The sequence below is a fragment of the Falco biarmicus genome, chromosome Z, assembly GCF_023638135.1.
Source record: "Falco biarmicus isolate bFalBia1 chromosome Z, bFalBia1.pri, whole genome shotgun sequence".
NCBI classification, from domain to species: Eukaryota; Metazoa; Chordata; class Aves; order Falconiformes; family Falconidae; genus Falco; species Falco biarmicus.
Genome location: NC_079311.1, coordinates 71,984,091 through 72,003,108, shown reverse-complemented (window position 1 = coordinate 72,003,108; position 19,018 = coordinate 71,984,091). Strand labels below are relative to the sequence as shown.

At 35.7% G+C, this 19,018-nt stretch overlaps 1 protein-coding gene across 8 annotated transcripts in view; it reads left to right on the top strand.

Moving 5' to 3' along the window:
- Positions 1 to 17,904, top strand: part of NIPBL (NIPBL cohesin loading factor) — a 152,501-nt gene extending 134,597 nt beyond the window's left edge. For 7 of the 8 annotated variants that reach the window (XM_056324006.1, XM_056324001.1, XM_056324005.1 and 4 more), the window contains 17 exons: positions 107 to 205; positions 1,456 to 1,509; positions 2,690 to 2,798; positions 3,372 to 3,508; positions 5,086 to 5,226; positions 5,536 to 5,629; positions 5,740 to 5,894; positions 6,160 to 6,250; positions 9,547 to 9,720; positions 10,308 to 10,498; positions 11,297 to 11,404; positions 12,677 to 12,877; positions 13,297 to 13,443; positions 14,819 to 15,114; positions 15,430 to 15,604; positions 16,147 to 16,332; positions 16,899 to 17,904. In XM_056324006.1, the coding sequence (XP_056179981.1) occupies positions 107 to 205; positions 1,456 to 1,509; positions 2,690 to 2,798; positions 3,372 to 3,508; positions 5,086 to 5,226; positions 5,536 to 5,629; positions 5,740 to 5,894; positions 6,160 to 6,250; positions 9,547 to 9,720; positions 10,308 to 10,498; positions 11,297 to 11,404; positions 12,677 to 12,877; positions 13,297 to 13,443; positions 14,819 to 15,114; positions 15,430 to 15,604; positions 16,147 to 16,332; positions 16,899 to 17,264 (2,724 nt within the window). In that variant the 3' untranslated portion in view covers positions 17,265 to 17,904. Of the gene's footprint in view, positions 1 to 106; positions 206 to 1,455; positions 1,510 to 2,689; positions 2,799 to 3,371; positions 3,509 to 5,085; positions 5,227 to 5,535; positions 5,630 to 5,739; positions 5,895 to 6,159; positions 6,251 to 9,546; positions 9,721 to 10,307; positions 10,499 to 11,296; positions 11,405 to 12,676; positions 12,878 to 13,296; positions 13,444 to 14,818; positions 15,115 to 15,429; positions 15,605 to 16,146; positions 16,374 to 16,898 lie in introns of all 8 variants that reach the window. The other variant, XM_056324000.1, reaches the window with a different exon arrangement.
- Positions 17,905 to 19,018: the final 1,114 nt, after the last annotated feature.

The following is a 19,018-nucleotide window of genomic DNA, read 5'->3' as shown; positions in this document are numbered from 1 at the left end:
ATGAAATGGCATGCATCATTAACAAATCTATTTTATGGATGTATTAGAAATAAAACTGTGTGCCAAGACGAGTTTGTTTATTTCTGCTAATATTTTTTCCCTTCAGAAATTAGTAAATGAGACATTCCAGAAGCTCTGGTTTACTCCAACTCCACACCATGACAAAGAAGCAATGACAAGGAAAATACTAAACATCACTGATGTGGTACGTTAAACAACTCTTGAGTTACACTGTGTGCAAGATTTAGTTATGTTTTAAATATCTTGGAAATATTGCCTGTAGTTTTTTAGAATGCAGTAGTTTAATTGCCAGGTGGATTTCTTTTTGTATCTCCTGGCATTGAATATATGCCAAAGTTACTCACCTGATGGAACAGGCTGTAGAAATCTTTAAATGATGGCAAATCTGCTGGCAGTAAGTGAGACCACACTATATTTAGGTTGTAGAAAATACTTGTTCTTTTAAAACACAAGAAATGTCTATTATATTCAGCATTTCCCAGGAATTGCTGGTAGCAGCAGATAGTTAAGACTAACTAAGAAGTTGTCTCTTAAAAGAAAATTTTTCTCAAACAATTGATAACGTTTGTTTTGAAAGGTTAATGGGCCATTTTAACAAACATAGGGTCATGTTCTCACTCAGGGTAAACTTGTATCTGCATAATTGAATCTGCTTTTTAGGATCAGCAAATTAGATAGCATGTCTCCAAAATAACAGAATCTGTTTCAAATGCTTCAATTTGTAGTGAAAACGTGTTGTGTAAAACCATGCTGAGAAGGTGTTTTAATATAGATTATACCAAGACGTAAATATCAAATAGAAGTACTCGCTTCATTGTTTACAATTATGGGTTTAAAAAAAAAAATCAAATAGAAGTACTCGCTTCATTGTTTACAATTATGGGTTTAAACTTCATCCTGCTTTTCAATATTTTTACAAAATGGTAGTCAAGTCTGCATTTTCCAGACTGAAGAATCAGTCAGTTTGACTTCAGCTTAACTCTCAGATCTCCTGAGCGTTCTACTTTGGAGCACCTATGAGCTGTTCCTGACATATGGTACCAGTGAAGGCTTGGTTCGCGTATATAAAAATATGCGTATACATATATACACATGCATGTTTATTTTTAATATGTCAGGCTTGTATTTGTGTTTTAGTTGCTACAAAATGTTCTACAAAACCGAAATTTGGTTTATGTTAGAGCCAGCAATCTCCGGTAAAATGTGTAGGCTTTGTGTTGCATGGAATACAAATTCTGGTGTCACTTAAATGGTGAGAACTATTTTTCAAATACAGAACATGGTTTCTGATCTCCAGAGATATAAAATCATTGTGCATATGAAAATATGTCTATGCAGATTTACTCGTCTTTTAAGATCACACCTGTATTGAAGTAATTTTTCCTCAGACACCTTTTTTTTTATTAACCCGTTCATTCTCAAAAATACTTCTAGGTTGCAGCCTGTAGAGATACAGGGTATGATTGGTTTGAACAGCTTCTTCAAAATGTAAGTAAATGTATGGTACAATCATTGTTAGAATGTTAATGTTGGTGCTAAAACACATAGGGGGACTACAAGAGCAATCCAGTAGAGAGATTAATTTCACGCCCTTCAAACATCTGACCTTTTTAAAAAATGTTCATTGGCACAGTTTTCTTTGTGCCTAATATTAGCTTCTGTCTTTCCATATGATCTGTTTTAAAAATAATTCACTTCCTGGTTTTGGGAGGGGTTTTGTTTGTTTTTAGTTTCATGGTCTTTTCAATAGTGAGTGACATAACATGAAGTCCACAGCTAAGATAGTTTGTTCTGAAATGAGGCATCTAGTGTAATGTAAATCTTTTTTAAATGGTAGGTAAGTTTATTTTCACATCCAGTATATTTGTTTAGCAGTTTATAGAAGCAGTGAATCTTCACAGTGTGGGTTACTTCTGCATAATATTTTACTCTGATGTTTCTAAGAATTGAGCTTGCTTTGTTTTTCTCTCTTAACCTGTGTTACAATTCTCCTCTACACGTTGTATGCACTGGTTAATTTTAAAGCAAAAAACCCCTTTTGATTGTGCTTTAGCCTGGAGTGCCATGAATATAGGTAGTCAAGTAAACCAAAGCCTCTTAATGCTTGCACTGAAGAAAAGGCTATGTAGTATGGTCTCAGTCCTTTTCAGATATTAAGAGGATTTTCATGGACACGATTTCAGTACCCAGAGTCTTGTGGAAGAAGCCTAACTGATTAAAGTGTTCATAAAATGATGTTTCATCTTTGATATTTTTGCTTAGTGTCAAAAATATTTATTTTGAATTTGCTTTTTCTTTTTTCTAAGTGTTTTAAAAGCCTTCTGGCTGCTATTAGTTACTTCTGGCAAGGATGACTACATTACTGTTTTCTGCATTATTTAATTAAGCACAAAATTAGTTTTCATCCCAGTGCAAAAATCAGTAGAACTTTGCTGTTTTTTTTTTTTTTATTGTGATTAATTTTTCTTTACTTCTCTTCCATTTTTGTTTGATACTTTACTTCCCTTAATTTCTTCTTCACTATGTAACTTTTATGGAGATGTTAAAGAAATACTTTTGTAGTGTAAAATCCTTGTGTATATGTAGTAATTGTAATAAAACTAGAATGCATCCAGTGTAAATGAATGCAGCCTTAATACTAAATCATTTTCTGTTTCATCTGCTACAGCTGTTGAAGTCAGAAGAGGATGCCTCATATAAACCTGTGAAGAAAGCCTGTACTCAACTTGTTGACAATTTGGTTGAGCACATTCTTAAATATGAGGAGTCTTTATCAGGTAATATTATTTATAACCCAGTAGCTAAACTCCTTTGAATTGTATATGATACTCTAACAGTGGTTGTTTGAATTACTATCATGAAAAGAGTTACTGTTACAGAATTCCTGTTACGGAACTGATGGTAATGAATTACTGGTTTTAAGTTCATTATGAACTTTGGAGCACTGTATAATAATAAATTTTCCCTAATTTTCACAATAACAGAACTATTTTTAAAATAACTTGTTCAAACTTTCAGATTTCTAAAACCAAAACAAACATGGCAAGTTTTATTTGCATTAGCGTGTTCTGCAGTTTTGATAGGAAACATTGGCAGGGCCAGTGTTCTGTGTATGGTAAGTATTTTAAAAACTAGTCATGTTTTTGAAACACCGTTGCTTCTTTTTTCACATATTTTATGATCACATACAAATATCAGCATGTTACGCTAATCTAATCATATGTTCTCTAATAAGTATATTCTTCATTGATCTTCAAAAAGATACTCAAATGATATTTAAGCCATAGTTTTTCATTGCTCAATCTTCACTTGAACTTAATATCCTTCTTGTATTTTCTAATCTTTTGCAGATTCTGACAACAAAGGTGTGAATTCTGGTCGCTTGGTTGCTTGCATAACCACTTTGTTCTTATTCAGCAAAATCAGGCCCCAGCTAATGGTCAAACATGCCATGACCATGCAGCCATACCTGACCACTAAATGTAGTGTAAGTACAGAAAAACAGCATTTTTTACCCCAGATAATTAAGCATGGAAATGAGTGGCTGTTTTATATACTTGATGAAATTGAAGGTAGGAAAAGAAAAATTAAAATTGTGTTTTATTTCATGAGCATCATAGCTTCAGAAGATACTAGGTCCTTTTGATGATCTCTGTAGCTTCTAAGACACTGTTCCTCACTGTCTACCTCCACATTTTATAGACAAACGAAACCAGTGCTGCCTCTTTCCCTTGAGAGCTAAGACCCAGTTTTTCACCTGTTATGATAATTTCTTAAAATTGTTTTGTTTTGTAGTCACAGTCTTACAAGTAGTTAGTATGTAACATTAAGTCTAAGGGTGTGGGTTCCATAAGATAGAATGATCTAATATATAGCTAGTATATCAGAAGTAAAATGTCCTGCTCCATTCTCTTCCATACTTCGCCTCTCACTTCCCTAGCTCTAGTGTTTTTGTATTCACCTGGAAGATAGCTTAGCTCACAAGTGGTAGGGAGCTATAGTGCTGAATGCCCACACTGATAAAGCGGCCCCCCTTCTCTGAAACATTGCAGCACTTTCTGCCATTTTGACTAGCACAGGTGGCTCAGTGAAGGTTGTGATGAGCTCCGATCCGGCAAAAGGAGCAGAGCAGGATTATGCAACCAAGCCTCAAGCTGAAGCATGGGTGGGTGGCAGCAATCCATTACATTAGGTCAGGTGCCCAGGGCAGGCTTGAGAGTAATTGTTACCAGCTTAGATCATAGGTAGCCTAGCATTTTCCAGGTTCTGCCCTGGAGTGTTCTCTAGGCATATTTACAACATGCTTTTAGAGCTGCTTCTGATCAAACAGTATGGGAAACAAATTATCTGATTACTTACTTGCTGCAGCCCAGTTCGTGGGTTATATCACTTCGGTACTTGTATAGGTTGAGATGAATTGTTGAATTGCCACTGTCAGTTTGAATATGTTAAATAGCTTGACAGCAGCATGTGGGAATTACCCTGTCCTGATTAGTGAGTTTGATTTGTCAAAAAAAGTAAATTTCTAGCAGGATGTATCTTTAATAGATAAATATTTTCCATAGTTTTCTCCCTTGCAATGTATATGCAGTCATAATAAGGCAAACCAGTAATAATTTTGATTGACATTTCTGCATTTGTGCATATTATTACCCATTTTGTTGAAGGCATACTGAGTCATAGCACAACTTCATTTTCATGCTTACACCTGTTTCTAGGTGTTACATGTTCTCTAGTGTGCATGTGTGAGGAAGAGTTCCTGGATTTATTGTAGGACTCCAAAAGATTGTCAGGACCAAAAGTTTCCAGGTCTGTCGCAGCCTTGATGAGAAGTGGAGTTCTACTCATACAGGGTTTTTTTGTCCCCAGGAAGTTCTGTGTAAAACAAAACTGGCTTTTATAATATGTAATTTAATAGTGGATATAAACTATATAAATATTCTTTTAGATCTTTACCAAATATCTTATGTGAGTTGGGATTTTTGACTGTTGAGGCATATTAATAATACTTAGCTTGTAGGTAACACATGCAGAAATGTTGAACACTATAAATGTTTGTTTCAGACCCAGAATGATTTCATGGTGATCTGCAATGTTGCAAAAATCTTGGAGCTTGTGGTACCGCTAATGGAGCACCCAAGTGAGACCTTTCTTGCCACTATTGAGGAAGACCTCATGAAACTCATCATCAAATATGGCATGACAGTAAGCTTTTAATCGCTACTATTCCTTTGATTTCGTGTCACGTTGTGAAATACATGGTTTTGATGTAAAGAAATTCTGTCTTCATTGTGAAGATAACTTTTGAGCCATGAATAATCAGTGTACTTGGTTTACTGGAATTTGTATGTGATGTTGCTATATTTTAATGAGTTTGAGCAGGTTTTCAGAGCAGTCTAGAAGATGGGCATGAATCCATTAGATAGTTCTAGTTCAGCATATTTTTTTCCTGTATAACTTCACAAAAATAGCAATTTTGACTTCTTAAATATATTTGTTCTTTCTTGCTCTTAGGTTGTTCAGCATTGTGTGAGCTGTCTTGGGGCTGTTGTGAACAAGGTCACCCAGAACTATAAATTTGTATGGGCCTGTTTTAATAGATACTATGGTAAGTAAAATCCCAACACGTAATTGTCATTTTTCAGTTTTGGCTACAAGTCGTATCTTAGGGATACACCACAATTAAACACTGTGATCAAAACTTTTATCTCACTGTAGGTGCACTTTCGAAATTAAAAAGTCAACACCAAGAAGACCCCAACAGTACAATACTTACTGCCAATAAACCAGCACTCCTTAGATCACTTTTCACTGTTGGAGCACTATGTCGGCATTTTGATTTTGATCAGGAAGATTTTAAGGGCAACAGTAAGGTAAAATAACTTGTGTTTACTCTCCATGTCTTCGATATATTGAATGCTCCACTTCAATTTGAAAGCCTATTATTCCTGGTGCCTCAAAGGAATGCATTTTTTCATACTGCATCCAATATAGCTTTTCGGGTTTTAAATATGGGGTTTTGCAAAGACTATGAGTAAGATTATGTTTCTCTTGTTCTTATTGATATTTATGCTTTTTATAAGAGATTAAGAACAGTCTGTTTCATCTTCAAATACCTATTAATTTTCATTTGCTCAGGTTAACATTAAGGATAAAGTACTTGAACTGCTGATGTATTTTACAAAGCATTCAGATGAAGAAGTACAGACAAAAGCCATTATTGGCCTTGGTAAGAAATATTCATTAGTTTTTATTATTCCGCTCTAGTAAAAATCCACATGTATCAGTAGGAATTCATGTATTCATGTAGTGGAAAGGCAATCTGTTTAAAATCAAAATTTACTGCATGTTGCATTTGAGAACTGGTTATAGAAAGGTTGTTGAAGGGTTGCTAGTTGCATATTTCTGCAGCAGGGTGGATGCTTTTGACAGTGAATGCCTTTTGATGTGTGACCAAGTCTTAAAGTGCAGTGGATTTCCGAAGTAAAGGAGGTGTTATTTTTTTTCTCCACGTGCAGTTAGGTTGTAACTCCAAATCTTCTTTTTCAGTCCACAAGACAGGATTAAAGAACAACTAGAAAAAGTGCTGGAAAAGCTTTGAAAGTTTTAAATATAGGAGCAGATATTCTGCAGGAGTCAAGGCAGATCTGGCAGTTTATACCAACTGGAGGGTGCTCTGTGAGTTTTTGCAAGGCATTGAGATGATGTCATAGTCTAGATATTACAGTTTGTTTGGGCATTTGATCTGTATTTCATTTTTTAAATAGGTTCTTTATCTGAAGCTATTAGTACGTGTGACTTGTGGTAGTACATGAACTGCCATTGAGTGGTTTATATCACATTCATCCTCTGCTTAAGGATAAAAACTGTACGTGTGAGAGAATCTTGTTTGGGCAGATAGGCCCTGGTTTCTGGAAGAGTTCAGTTCATGGGTTATGGCTTAGCCTAAAGAAAGTTGTCTCCCATACATGTGAGCTTGTGTTGTATAGTTTGACTGCAGACAAAGATTTGCCTCTTTATGTTGCAGTTTAGGAGGCTTCTTAGATACTCTCCTTCAGTTCAGGCTAGCGAGGGCTCTGAGGATAAGGGACCAAGAATGAATCTTGATTTCATATTCTGTGAGAAAGCATTTCAGACAGTTGAGTGAAATTAATGGCTTTAGAGTAGCTTCTGTTACAGGAGCAATGCTGCAGTTTTCTGGACTAGTTGGAGTTTTTCTAGGCATTACATCAAGATGCACAACATTTAACTGTAATCCAGTCCAATTTAATTATCATTTCCAGATTATTGCACATGGGATAGCGGCTGTCTTCCTAACCGTAGACATGGTTGCTTTGCTTGTGGAAGTTGGAGACATTGGAGAACGTTGCATTCACCAAAAACGTTGCTGAATTATAGTGTGATCTGAGATCGATTTGGGGGAAGAGGGGAAAATGGGGATGGTTGTCAGTAGGCATTCTTCAGATTTTTTGTTTCTCTGCCTGTAAGCATATCAGTCTCTAATAGACAACTATTTTCAGTGATGTATTGATCTCATCTAAGTAGTGATTCCATCTTGAGGGTAGCTGTTGGATGTATAGAGATGTGGTAGGCAGTGCAAAGTCCCACCTTACAAGATGGTAATTGAGCAAAGTTGTCAAAACTATTCCAAGTTTGTGTGCAGCAAAAGGACTAGCAAGTTAATTCAACATTTATACACAGTGAAGGTGTAATGTGAAGAGTGTGTACTTCCTATTGGCAATTAGTAGTGTGTTATTTCAGTAAGGATACCCAACAGTTTTAGCCTTAGCTTTGGGACGTGTAGCTGCTGTTGAGGTATTAAGCTTAAACGTAAGCTTAATGATCATGGTTGTACTTCTTTTCCAGATATGTATTTGCAAGGCAGGTTGAGGTTATAAAATTTTGTTAGTGAATTTAGCTAAACTTGTAAGTATCTAACACATACTGTCTTACTCAGCCAAGTTCAGTGCTTACTCTTAAGACTCTCAACAGAATGAAAACAAAGGTATGAAGAGAAGTGGTGTGAGGGCAACCCCAAGATGATGTGCAGTCCTTAAAAGAACAGAGCAGGTGCCTTTTTTCATCTCCAGTGACAAATTCTGAACACGAAGTAAGATTTCTTCACCACTAACAGGGAATGGAAGAATAAGAATTTCCAAGAATACTGGTGTTTTAGACACTTCTAAGTGAATGAATGAATGAAAAAAAGTGTTATAAGTTGTCACACATACATGCACATGCTTTTTGTCTTTAAAATTAACCTTAAGAAATGGGTTGGACTTGGTCAGAGGTGGTCAAGTTATAATCAATATACACCTGTATAGAGTGCACAATTATATCACCTATTCCAAAGACCATCATCATTCTTTTTCAACTCTTTCCACACACCTCACCTGCTTCTCTCTGCTTCTTGTTTTGAGACTGAAATAAGATTTTAAACACACTGAGGTCTTGACCTGAACTCAGGTTTTCCCTGCATTGTCTTTTCGGTGTGTATGGAGCCAGTTTGAAAAACTTGATTCAGTCTTCCCTTTGTTGCAGCTTGTTTTCATACATTGCTTTTGCATAGTTTTATTTGCTTTCATTTTCCCCCCCATTCTTCTTTTATGTTCATATGTTTTCTGTGTGTTCAGATTCTTAGTTTCCTGTGGTCATAAAATATATATTTGCTGTTTCCTCTTGAACAGATTTAAAAAATATAGAAAATCAAGTAGTTAAACTTCGAAGTAAATTTAAATTGGGATCTTATGTTCCCATTACTGGTTTTTGTATGATGCTTTGTAAAGGTTTGTCAACATTACTTCCAAATCTGTCTGCATGATCTAAAATGGTATGTACTGTCATTAGTGTAGAGAAATTTCTATTAAACATAGACTAAGCACAAGTTTCTTGACGAGGGCAAGGCTGCAGCTAAAAACAGTTCTATAGTGCGTATCTTCCAACAGTTGTAGTCTTGACAACACTTGAGTTTTCAAGAGAGGATCTTGATAGGTATATGAATAATGACAGCAAGAGGTATAAATTTTACTGTGTTCACTGTTAGGTTCTTTCTTTTAAAATTTTATTTTTAAATACTTGTGGTATTTATATTTTTTCCACATTTGCACTGCCTCCATATGAATAACTCTTCACAGTTTCAGCAGAATGTTCATCTCCAAATGTATTAGCAAAACAACAGGTAATTTCTAGTTATGTTCCTCCCTTGTTCTTGTGAAAGCTTGTAGTCATTCAGATGCAGACCACTACACTGGACATGCTTCCAGACCTGTGCAACTACTCTTCTTAGTGCCGCTGTCCTGGGTCGACATCCCACTTTATCCACCAGTTGGTGGCTAATAGAGCTGCCATGGCTAACAGAACTCCCTGTAAGCTATGGATGGTGTCCATACAGAAAATATTGTTTGTACTAGAAAAAGTTATGCTGTTGGGAGGAGACAATTGTATTTTGAAGGTGGTCTTAAAAAGCAGAAATACAGTTTCTAGATAATAATTATGTGGAACATTTCCTCTTTTTTCCACCCTTAGGATTTGCATTTATACAACACCCAAGCTTAATGTTCGAACAGGAAGTGAAGACTCTGTACAACAGCATTCTTTCAGATAAGAACTGTTCAGTAAACTTAAAAATCCAGGTTTTAAAAAACCTCCAGACCTACTTGCAGGAGGAAGATACACGTATGCAGCAGGCAGACAGAGACTGTAAGTATGGAGTTCTGTGCTAATGAAGCGTGCAAAACGCCACTCTTGCATACAATACTATATATATGAATGAGTCACTGAAGTTTGTTACCAGATCAGTAATATTGTACCCGAAGTATCTTAGAGTAATTTTCTAAGATATTTCTAAGATATTCTAATATACATAATTTGTTATATGTATAGGTGTATAGATACACATCATAGGTATACTATTTACTATCAAGATGTGTAAATCCTGGAAGCAATCCAGAATATGTAATTGCTGTAATGATGGTAGTAATACCTTTTGCCAGAATCTCCTCTGAGGTTAATTTGGACATAGAAAATAATAAATACAACATTAGAAAATTTTAAAATGAAAAAAACTTTATTAAGGAACAAGACTTCAACTAAAGTCATGTCTCTTTATTTTTTTAATGTGTATTTGCCATCAGACTGTTGTTGTATGTTTGATGAGATTATAAACCCATTCTAAGTTGGCTGAAATGTGTGTGTATTGTAAAGCTTAAGATAAACATGTATCAAGTAAAGGCAAAGTAAATGATTATACTGTGGTGAGTGTGTTGTTGCTTTTGTCCTTTTTACAGGGAAAAAAGTAGCAAAACAGGAAGACCTGAAAGAAATGGGTGATATTTCCTCAGGGATGAGTAGTTCCATCATGCAGCTGTATCTCAAACAGGTCCTTGAGGCTTTCTTTCATACCCAGTCCAGTGTACGCCACTTTGCTCTAAATGTCATTGCACTGACGTTAAACCAGGGTCTCATCCATCCTGTTCAGGTATGGTAGGCTTCTATGATGGGATTTTTTGTTATTGAGGTTTTCACACTTACAACATAAATTTCCAGTTTACTCTTTCAGCTGAGTTACTGTAATACCTTATTGTAACAATGGGCCTTTACAGAAAGCATATTTTGATATCTGTTTTATGTTGTTTAGCCAGTGAGATTCCAAATGCTGTGTTTTCTAGTTTTGGATCAAGATGTAAAAGCCTAGCCAGTGCCTAAAGAGCAAGTACAAATGTACATTGGGGTGTATTCCTGTTACAAATTTCAGGTGAATGCCAAGTTGTTTTCCTCATTTGATTCTTTATCCTGGAAAATGTGTCAGCTTGCCTTCACCTCAGTCCCCATGCCCTCCAAGTACTATGGAATTCCCCAGTCAATGTCAGAACTTCAGTCATCATCTCCATTATTCTTTGCTTATGTAATGGTTTTACAATTATTTTTTATACTGCAGCTATTGTGCATGTTCGCTCATAAGTGGTGGTGGCTGGGGTTTTTTTTGTGTTTTTTTTTTTTAATGGTATTTTTTGTAGTGTAAATTGACTTTTAGAGTTTGAGAGAAAGGGAATTACTACCTGAAACCTCACATAACTTCTCTCATTTATAATGCTGGTCTCGTGCGTATTTTGTACTATTTTCTTGCAAAAAGTAGTCAGGTAGTAAGTTACATAGAGCTTCCTATTCTAGTTTCTGCAGTAGTCAGTATAACAAGAACAATAGTGTGGTAGGAGAACCAAGACTTGGACAGAGGAGGCACGATGACTATGAGTAATCATTTTGTTTGTTTTTCAAGTGTGTGCCGTACTTAATTGCTATGGGCACAGATCCAGAGCCCTCTATGCGAAACAAAGCTGACCAGCAGTTGGTGGAAATAGACAAAAAATATGCTGGATTCATTCATGTAAGTAACTCTAATTTAAGATTTTACAAAGTACTGTTACATTCTGTAGTGGTTTAAGACCTTGAATATGCCTTCATTACAGAAAGGGAGTATAAGGTAACCAACTATAATTATAAACAGTTGTAAAGATGATCTTGACTCTTTCCCCTGTTTGGAGATTTCTGTTATTATAAATAGAAAGGATATAATAATCTGAAGTGTCTCTTCTAGTCCAGAATTTCCTTTAGTTTATAATTCATGAGCATATTTTCCTCACTAATAACACTTTCAGAGCATTCATTTGCTAAGACATAAGCAGTTCCATAATGCATAGCAGTGATTTTCCTTTTGTCAGTGGACTAGGAGAAAACACCTTGTAAAAATAGAAGTCCTTAGTGTGTATGTATTAGAATGTTAAGGTATCAAGGGTTTATAAATTGTAATCAAAGCAGAAGAAGCATAGGAAGCTGTTTAGATCTGAGGGTTCTTGCTGGAAGGAAAATCTGAGGGCTGAGTGAGGACTCGTGCAGTTGTGGCATAGTGCCAGTAGCTCTGCTTAAGATCTGAAACTGAGCTGCAACACCCTCTTCCCTTTTTTCAGAAGGCCCCAGCCTAGGTTCAGTGTGTGTAATACGATGTGCAACTTCTCATATCTGCTTGTATTCCACTGCACTTGGAGCATTGTGCTGTAGATGCCTAATCCTGGAGGTGAAGGCTAGGAAATGAATTTTGCTATGTAGGCAGATGGGATTTATGATAGTGTATAGATGAAGAGACAACTTTGCTGAACAGCAGCAGAGGTGGTATGAGGAGAGTTGGATGTGCAGCCTAACTAGAGATTCAGTTTGTTGTGAAAGTAGAGCAGGAGACTTGAAGTAAGTAAAAATCAGCTGGAAATTACAGGCTAAATGCAAAAAACCCCACCCCATTAGTCCTGTTATACAGACTCCGTTGTTGGTTTAACTACAAGAGAAGCATATACCTTTGGTAAAATATTTTCATGTTTGAAAACATCTCAGTGTTGAAAATTGTTAGAATTGGAATACCTGGCTGTAGTACATAAATAGATTAGCTGCACGTGTCTAATAGCATTTACAGTAAAAGCAGTTCACCAGACATTCTGATCTCTGCCACAAGTTCTGTTCTAATCCATTTGCCAACTCAAAAGGTAGTAAGTATTGCCTCAGTGCATAATTAGAAGTTAAACTTCGGATAAGCATCCATTTAAAAGGAGTAAGTTTTACTGCTTTGAAAGCAATGGTTTAAATAAAAATAAATACATCTCTGTTTCAGATGAAAGCAGTGGCTGGTATGAAGATGTCTTACCAAGTACAACAGGCAATTAATACCTGCCCAAAAGATCCTGTAAGAGGTTTCAGACATGATGAATCATCCAGTGCATTGTGTTCACACCTATACTCCATGATCCGAGGGAACCGTCAACACAGACGAGCATTTCTAATTTCTTTACTCAACCTCTTTGATGACACTGCAGTAAGCATCACATTTCCTTCATTTAAAAATAAATTAAAATACAGCATTACAAGCTTCAATTCTCCTTTTACAATGTATTTTTGTGAATCAGTTATTGATAGCTTTATTTCCCTAGTGTACTTGTTTTGCTTTGTAATGTGAGTATGTAAATACTTCCTATTTAATAGAATGCATTTGTTACTTTTCCATCATTCCATACCTTTCTATACCCAGTTTGGACTGATCAGAAATAATGTATCTTCAGGTATGAATAAATTTTGAAAATATACATGTTGTTCAGAGTGGGCTTGGAGGGGTATGTAGAGTAAAATTTGTGATCGTCTTTTTGCTCTAGGCTGTTAGGAACACAGGATAAGTGTATAAATCTAAGATATTTGTATGTGTATTTAGATGTACCTTTTTTTTTTTTTAACTTCCAGAAAACAGAGGTGAATATGCTCTTGTACATAGCAGACAATCTAGCCTGTTTTCCTTATCAAACGCAGGAAGAGCCACTGTTTATAATGCATCATATAGACATTACACTATCAGTTTCTGGTAGCAACCTACTACAGTCATTTAAAGAGGTATGTGCATTTATATGTTGGTATATATGTTGCCACTATAATATAAGCTTCTCTGTAATTTGGGCAATTTTTCAGTGAATATAGAACCATAAATATGATGCAGACCAGTAGCATTACTTTGTAACCAGTAGTTAAATACAAGCAACCCCTTCTGTTCTGGCCTGCATCTGGTAGACACTAGTGAAAAACTTCCCTTGTATTGCTGCTTGCATTATTAAAAAAGAATGATGAATTTTGAGATCAAACCTGTGTCGTTCCCTGGTCTGGCTGAATAATAATTAATTACATACATCTGGAAGCACATGAATCCAAAATCATCATGAAATAGTAGTTCATTGTTGTTTGTGTAATTTTAATAATAAAATCCAGTTGGCTGTTTATTTTGTTGTCCGGTAGCTGATGGCAGTTGCATGTGTATCACCTGACATACTTTTGTTGTTTATTGCAAAAAAAAAGTGCACAGTGTGTCTTTTCTTAAGGCAGCATGTAAGATCCTGAATCATGGTATAATATCTGTTGTTGTGGCAATACACGTCTATGTACGAAAAGCAAAGGCCTCTGCTGGTTAAAGACTTCAGTGTCTTCATTTTCTGGACAGTTTTAACAGTAGACAGTGGAAACTGTCAGGCAGCAAACCTGTTTCTAAAATCTCCAATCTGACAAGTGCAAGTCAGAGTTGATGCCTGGAAAGTACACTGCTTTGAATTCTCATCCTACCAAAGGCAATTTTTAATCTGCTAGAAGGAGACAGTATATTCTACAGACTGAGGCCCAGCACGTAGCACCCAGCACAGAAAGAATGAGATCCTGTTTAGGACCGTTTTGAGTTCTGTGTTATGAAAAATCATACCATGTGTCGTAATAACGCACATGTGAAAATCTGTAGCTCTCCAAGTAGTAAACTGATCATTATTAATGCTGTGTATGATCACTTGAGGGTTTCTCTGGTCAGCAGTGTAATTAGTATCATAGAATTTTAAGGATTAAAACCAACATGGACTAGTCTGTACCAGAGTGCATGTGGAAAACTGTGACACACCGAAATGATATCCAGGTGAAACTAAACCAGAATTTTCTTCCTGAGTTACGGTGTTTGGCCTTCTACTGTGTTTTTCTGTCACTGTTAATGAACTTGAGCAGTCTCTTAAGAATAACATGCCAGTGGAGTACTTGTTGCTTCAGCTCCTTCTGTACCCACCTTGCAAAAAATGTGGCCTTTGGATCAATTTTTCAGCATCTTTTTGCCATAAATAATTTTAATTTTTAATATCAAGTCATAATTTGATAACATTGTTCAAGGAATTCTTGCTAATTTAAGTCAGTAATGATTACTTACTGTAATTCTGGAATGTGTTTTAACCTCTCTGTCTTGCAGTCTATGGTGAAAGACAAAAAAAAGGAAAGAAAACCTTCATCGGATGAGGAGACTGAGAGTGACAGTAACAGCGGTAGTGAGAGTGAAAGTGAGGAGGAAGCTTCTAAGCCTCGGAGGTTACGAAAACGAGTAGACTCTGATTCAGATTCTGATGAAGAAAATGATATAAATGCTGTGATGAAATGTTTACCAGAAAACTCGGCTCCTTTGATTGAATTTGCAAATGTCTCCCAAGGCATATTATTACTTTTGATGCTGAAACAGCATTTGAAGAACCTCTGTGGATTCTCTGACAGGTAAGCATATTTACATAACAGGCCATCTTGTTCTCTAGTGGGTTCTTTGTAAGGATTAAGTTTGGAAGGTTTTGTTGAAAGTTGATTGTAATGTTGTTTAAGCAATAGCTTTGTTTAAGAAAAAAAACCATAAACATGGTTAAGTTGAATGTAATGAAACTTCAGCTTAGAAAAAGCAAATACTTCATTTTCTACCAGGATGTCTATTGTATATGGAATGATAAAATATACTTGCGTGGAAGATTTTAAAAGCCTTTCCTTGAAATTACTTTGGACTGTCCTTAAAAGCTGTTCCATTTTGTTTTCTTTTCACAGTAAAATTCAGAAATATTCTCCATCTGAATCTGCAAAAGTTTATGATAAAGCGATAAACAGGAAGACAGGAGTGCATTTCCATCCAAAACAAACGCTAGATTTTCTGCGGAGTGATATGGCTAATTCCAAGATCACTGAAGAAGTGAAGAGGAGTATAGTAAAACAGTACTTAGATGTAAGTAAAGTGACCTTGCAGAAAACCTGTGATCCTTTCAAACTAGGTAACGCACTATGAACTTGAAAGTAGATGCTAATGTATTGGATGAACATTTCAAAATGTTACGTTTCTGGTAAGTTTGTATGATATACTGATAACTCATCACTTCTTTTCAGGATGCTTAGCAGGACTGTCTTTCAAAGACTTCTAGTAAGTTTAAACACAATGGAAATTAATTTCAGCTAAAGGTTTTTTATCTTTATGGAGTATTTTCTAATTGCTGGTACCCATCTTGTGTATCAAGTATCAGAGACTAGACCTAGTGTATTTACTCAGTACCCTCTGCCACCGTGTCTAAATATCAGTTAGACAAAACTTGCAATTTTGGAAGCACAGGGGAAAAGAAAACGTTTACATATCTAATAAAAAAAGAGAGAAAAGTAAGAAGTTTGTAGAACAAAACATAACCTGTTCAAGTTTGAAATTGTCTGCCATTTGTTTTACCATTGTTTTATCAATTTTCAAAGCTACAGTGTGGACTAATCTGGGTTTTTTAATAGTTCAAGCTCCTTATGGAACATTTGGATCCTGATGAAGAGGAGGAAGATGGAGAGGTGTCAGCTAGCACAAATGCTCGGAACAAAGCAATTACCTCGCTGCTTGGAGGAGGCAGCCCTAAAAACAATGCAGCTGAGACAGAGGACGATGAAAGTGATGGGGAGGATAGAGGAGGAGGCACTTCAGGGGTGAGGCGGAGGAGGAGTCAACGTATTTCGCAGCGTATTACGTAAAACGATTTTTATGTGCTTATAAATGTCAGTCTATTATATTAAATGTACACCAAGTAATGTAATCCACATGAAAGAAAGCATTTTGTAGATAGAGATTCTCTACTTAACCGTTTATACAACTTTTGTAGAAAGTTTAACAGAAAAGACAATAAAAAAAAAAAAACCAAACTAGAAAATGAGATCTATCCCGTATAAAAAGTTATTAATTTTTCTTTGGAATGTACTGTGTGTTATCCTTTTTATTGTTGCCAAGTTTTTATGTAGCTTTATGATTCATGTGTATATATAATTTTATATATCAATAAGAGATAAAGACACGGGTACAAATTAAGAGTATGTGGTTTTACAAGGATATGTTAACCCCTTGGCGCTGGCGGTCGCGGTGCGTCTCATTGCCGGCAATGGAATGTGTGCCGGGAAATCCCAACTCCCGGCGTCAAGGGATTAAAAGCAATAAAAGCAATAATTTCACTAAAGTTCTTTTGTGTAACACTTGGTCTTTTTTCCCCCCAATGTTTTAGTCATTGAGAAGGTCAAAACGAAATTCAGACTCTACGGAGTTGGCAGCACAGATGAATGAAAGTGTTGATGTCATGGATGTCATCGCTATTTGCTGTCCAAAGTACAAAGACCGACCACAAATTGCAAGAGTAGTACAGAAAACCAGCAATGGCTTCAGTGTTCAGTGGATGGCAGGCTCCTACAGTGGCTCCTGGACTGAGGCTAAGCGCCGTGATGGCCGCAAACTGGTGCCTTGGGTAGACACTATTAAAGAGTCAGACATTATTTACAAAAAAATTGCTCTAACGAGTGCTAATAAGCTGACTAATAAAGTTGTGCAGACTTTACGATCGCTGTATGCCGCCAAGGATGGAACTTCCAGCTAATGAATTTGTACATGCAGCCAAATTTACAGGAATTGAAATAACAGAAAAACTTGAAATATCAACTTTCTGGCAAAAAAAATAAATCAGTTAAATGAAGAGTAAGAATGGAACCTGGGACGCGGGGAAAAAAGAAGGAAATGTTTGGTAAACATTTTTGTGGGAGCTTCCTTCGCTGTTGTGCAGCAGAAACTTCTCAGTTCATTTTTACTCCCACTGTATTATAGTTTAACAAAAAAATTGTTTATATCTTGAAAAAAAAACTTTCTGTTTAAAAAAAATAAACAAGTGAATGTTGGAAATTAGTCTGTTAATGTTCTTAATAAAGTGTTCTTGGAGTTTAACCTAGCAGCGGATGGCTTTCTTTAGCTTAGCCCAGTTTCCAGGGAAGCATTGTTTTTCCAGGCTGTAAAATGGCAGAATCTCCTGGATATATAATTTATTCTGTTGAAGAAAGAAAAGAAAAAAAAAAAAAGAAAAAAAAAAAAAAAAGCATGCAGTATCTATGACCTATCTGCAGGAGGAGTTTTTGTAAATGTAGATTTTGATGTATTAGGTCACCCTGAAATAATACGAGAAAAGGGATCCCCAGCAAATCTGGTGGAACAAATACTGCAATAAATTTTTTTACTTCTCTTTGTTACTTGTCTGTTTCCATTTGAATTTCTTATTGTAAAGATCTGTTTAAATCCATTTATATTATTTTGCAGTCTTTTTATGTAAAATTTACTATATCAGTGGTTTTCAAAACAAGACATAAAATATTGTTTATACAGTTTGTATAGGCTGACTTCTGAATAATTGGTATCTTTTTATTTTTATCCCTTAAAGGGTGTAAACACAAGTTAACTCCAGGGGTTTATTGTATCCTGCAATATTTAGTATTAACGATATGATTTAGCACTGTGCCAAACACATTTTCAAGAGTACATTTTGATATAAAAAGAAACTATAGTTTATTCCTTGTATGCTTCAATTTCTTTCTAATGCTGTTCAAATGGTAATTTATGATAGTTTAAATCTGGGGAAAGCTGAATGGCTATTCTGCTTGGGCTAACTGGCCGTGTATGCATTTCTCTGGGTTAGTATAGAGAGGTTTGTGCCAAGAGGAGATAGCTACCAGTATCTGAGGAGTGAATGGGTATGAGTCTGGGTAATAACGCTACATTCCTTCACAAATGAACTTAAAAAAAAAAAGTTTGTATATTAGACTATTTTTTTTACTAATTGAAAGATGTATTCACATTTTGTAAATTGAAAAAATGCTATTGAAAGCTTTCAGAAGTATTTGCTTCAACTGTGTTGCCACAGCCTTTCATAAGCAGTTTGCCTTCCTAGAGGGTAACAAAAGCAGCAGATTTGCAAACAGAAAAAAATCTAGAACAGCAAGACTTTTTAGGGGACTATTAAACCCTGCTGTGTTTTCAAATGTATTTATCTAAAACAGGTGTTCCTTAATAAGTACATCTTTCTCATCACGTTTCTTTCCTTTTACAAATTTAATTTATGGTTAGGAGGCTGTTTTTATGAAACTAACTTGCAGAATTCTAGTACATTATTCAGTCTGTGAGGAATAGTAACAGTATTCCAAAATATTTTCATGTACAAAAAACCCCCATTAAACTAATTATTAATAACTCCTCAGAATCTAGTTAGTAATTGTTCCTGTGGGAAATGCCTTTTTGCTGTTTCACCACTGGGATTTTTCTGAACAGAAATATTTTAGCACCTTTTTGTTTTCACTGTTCATGGCATTT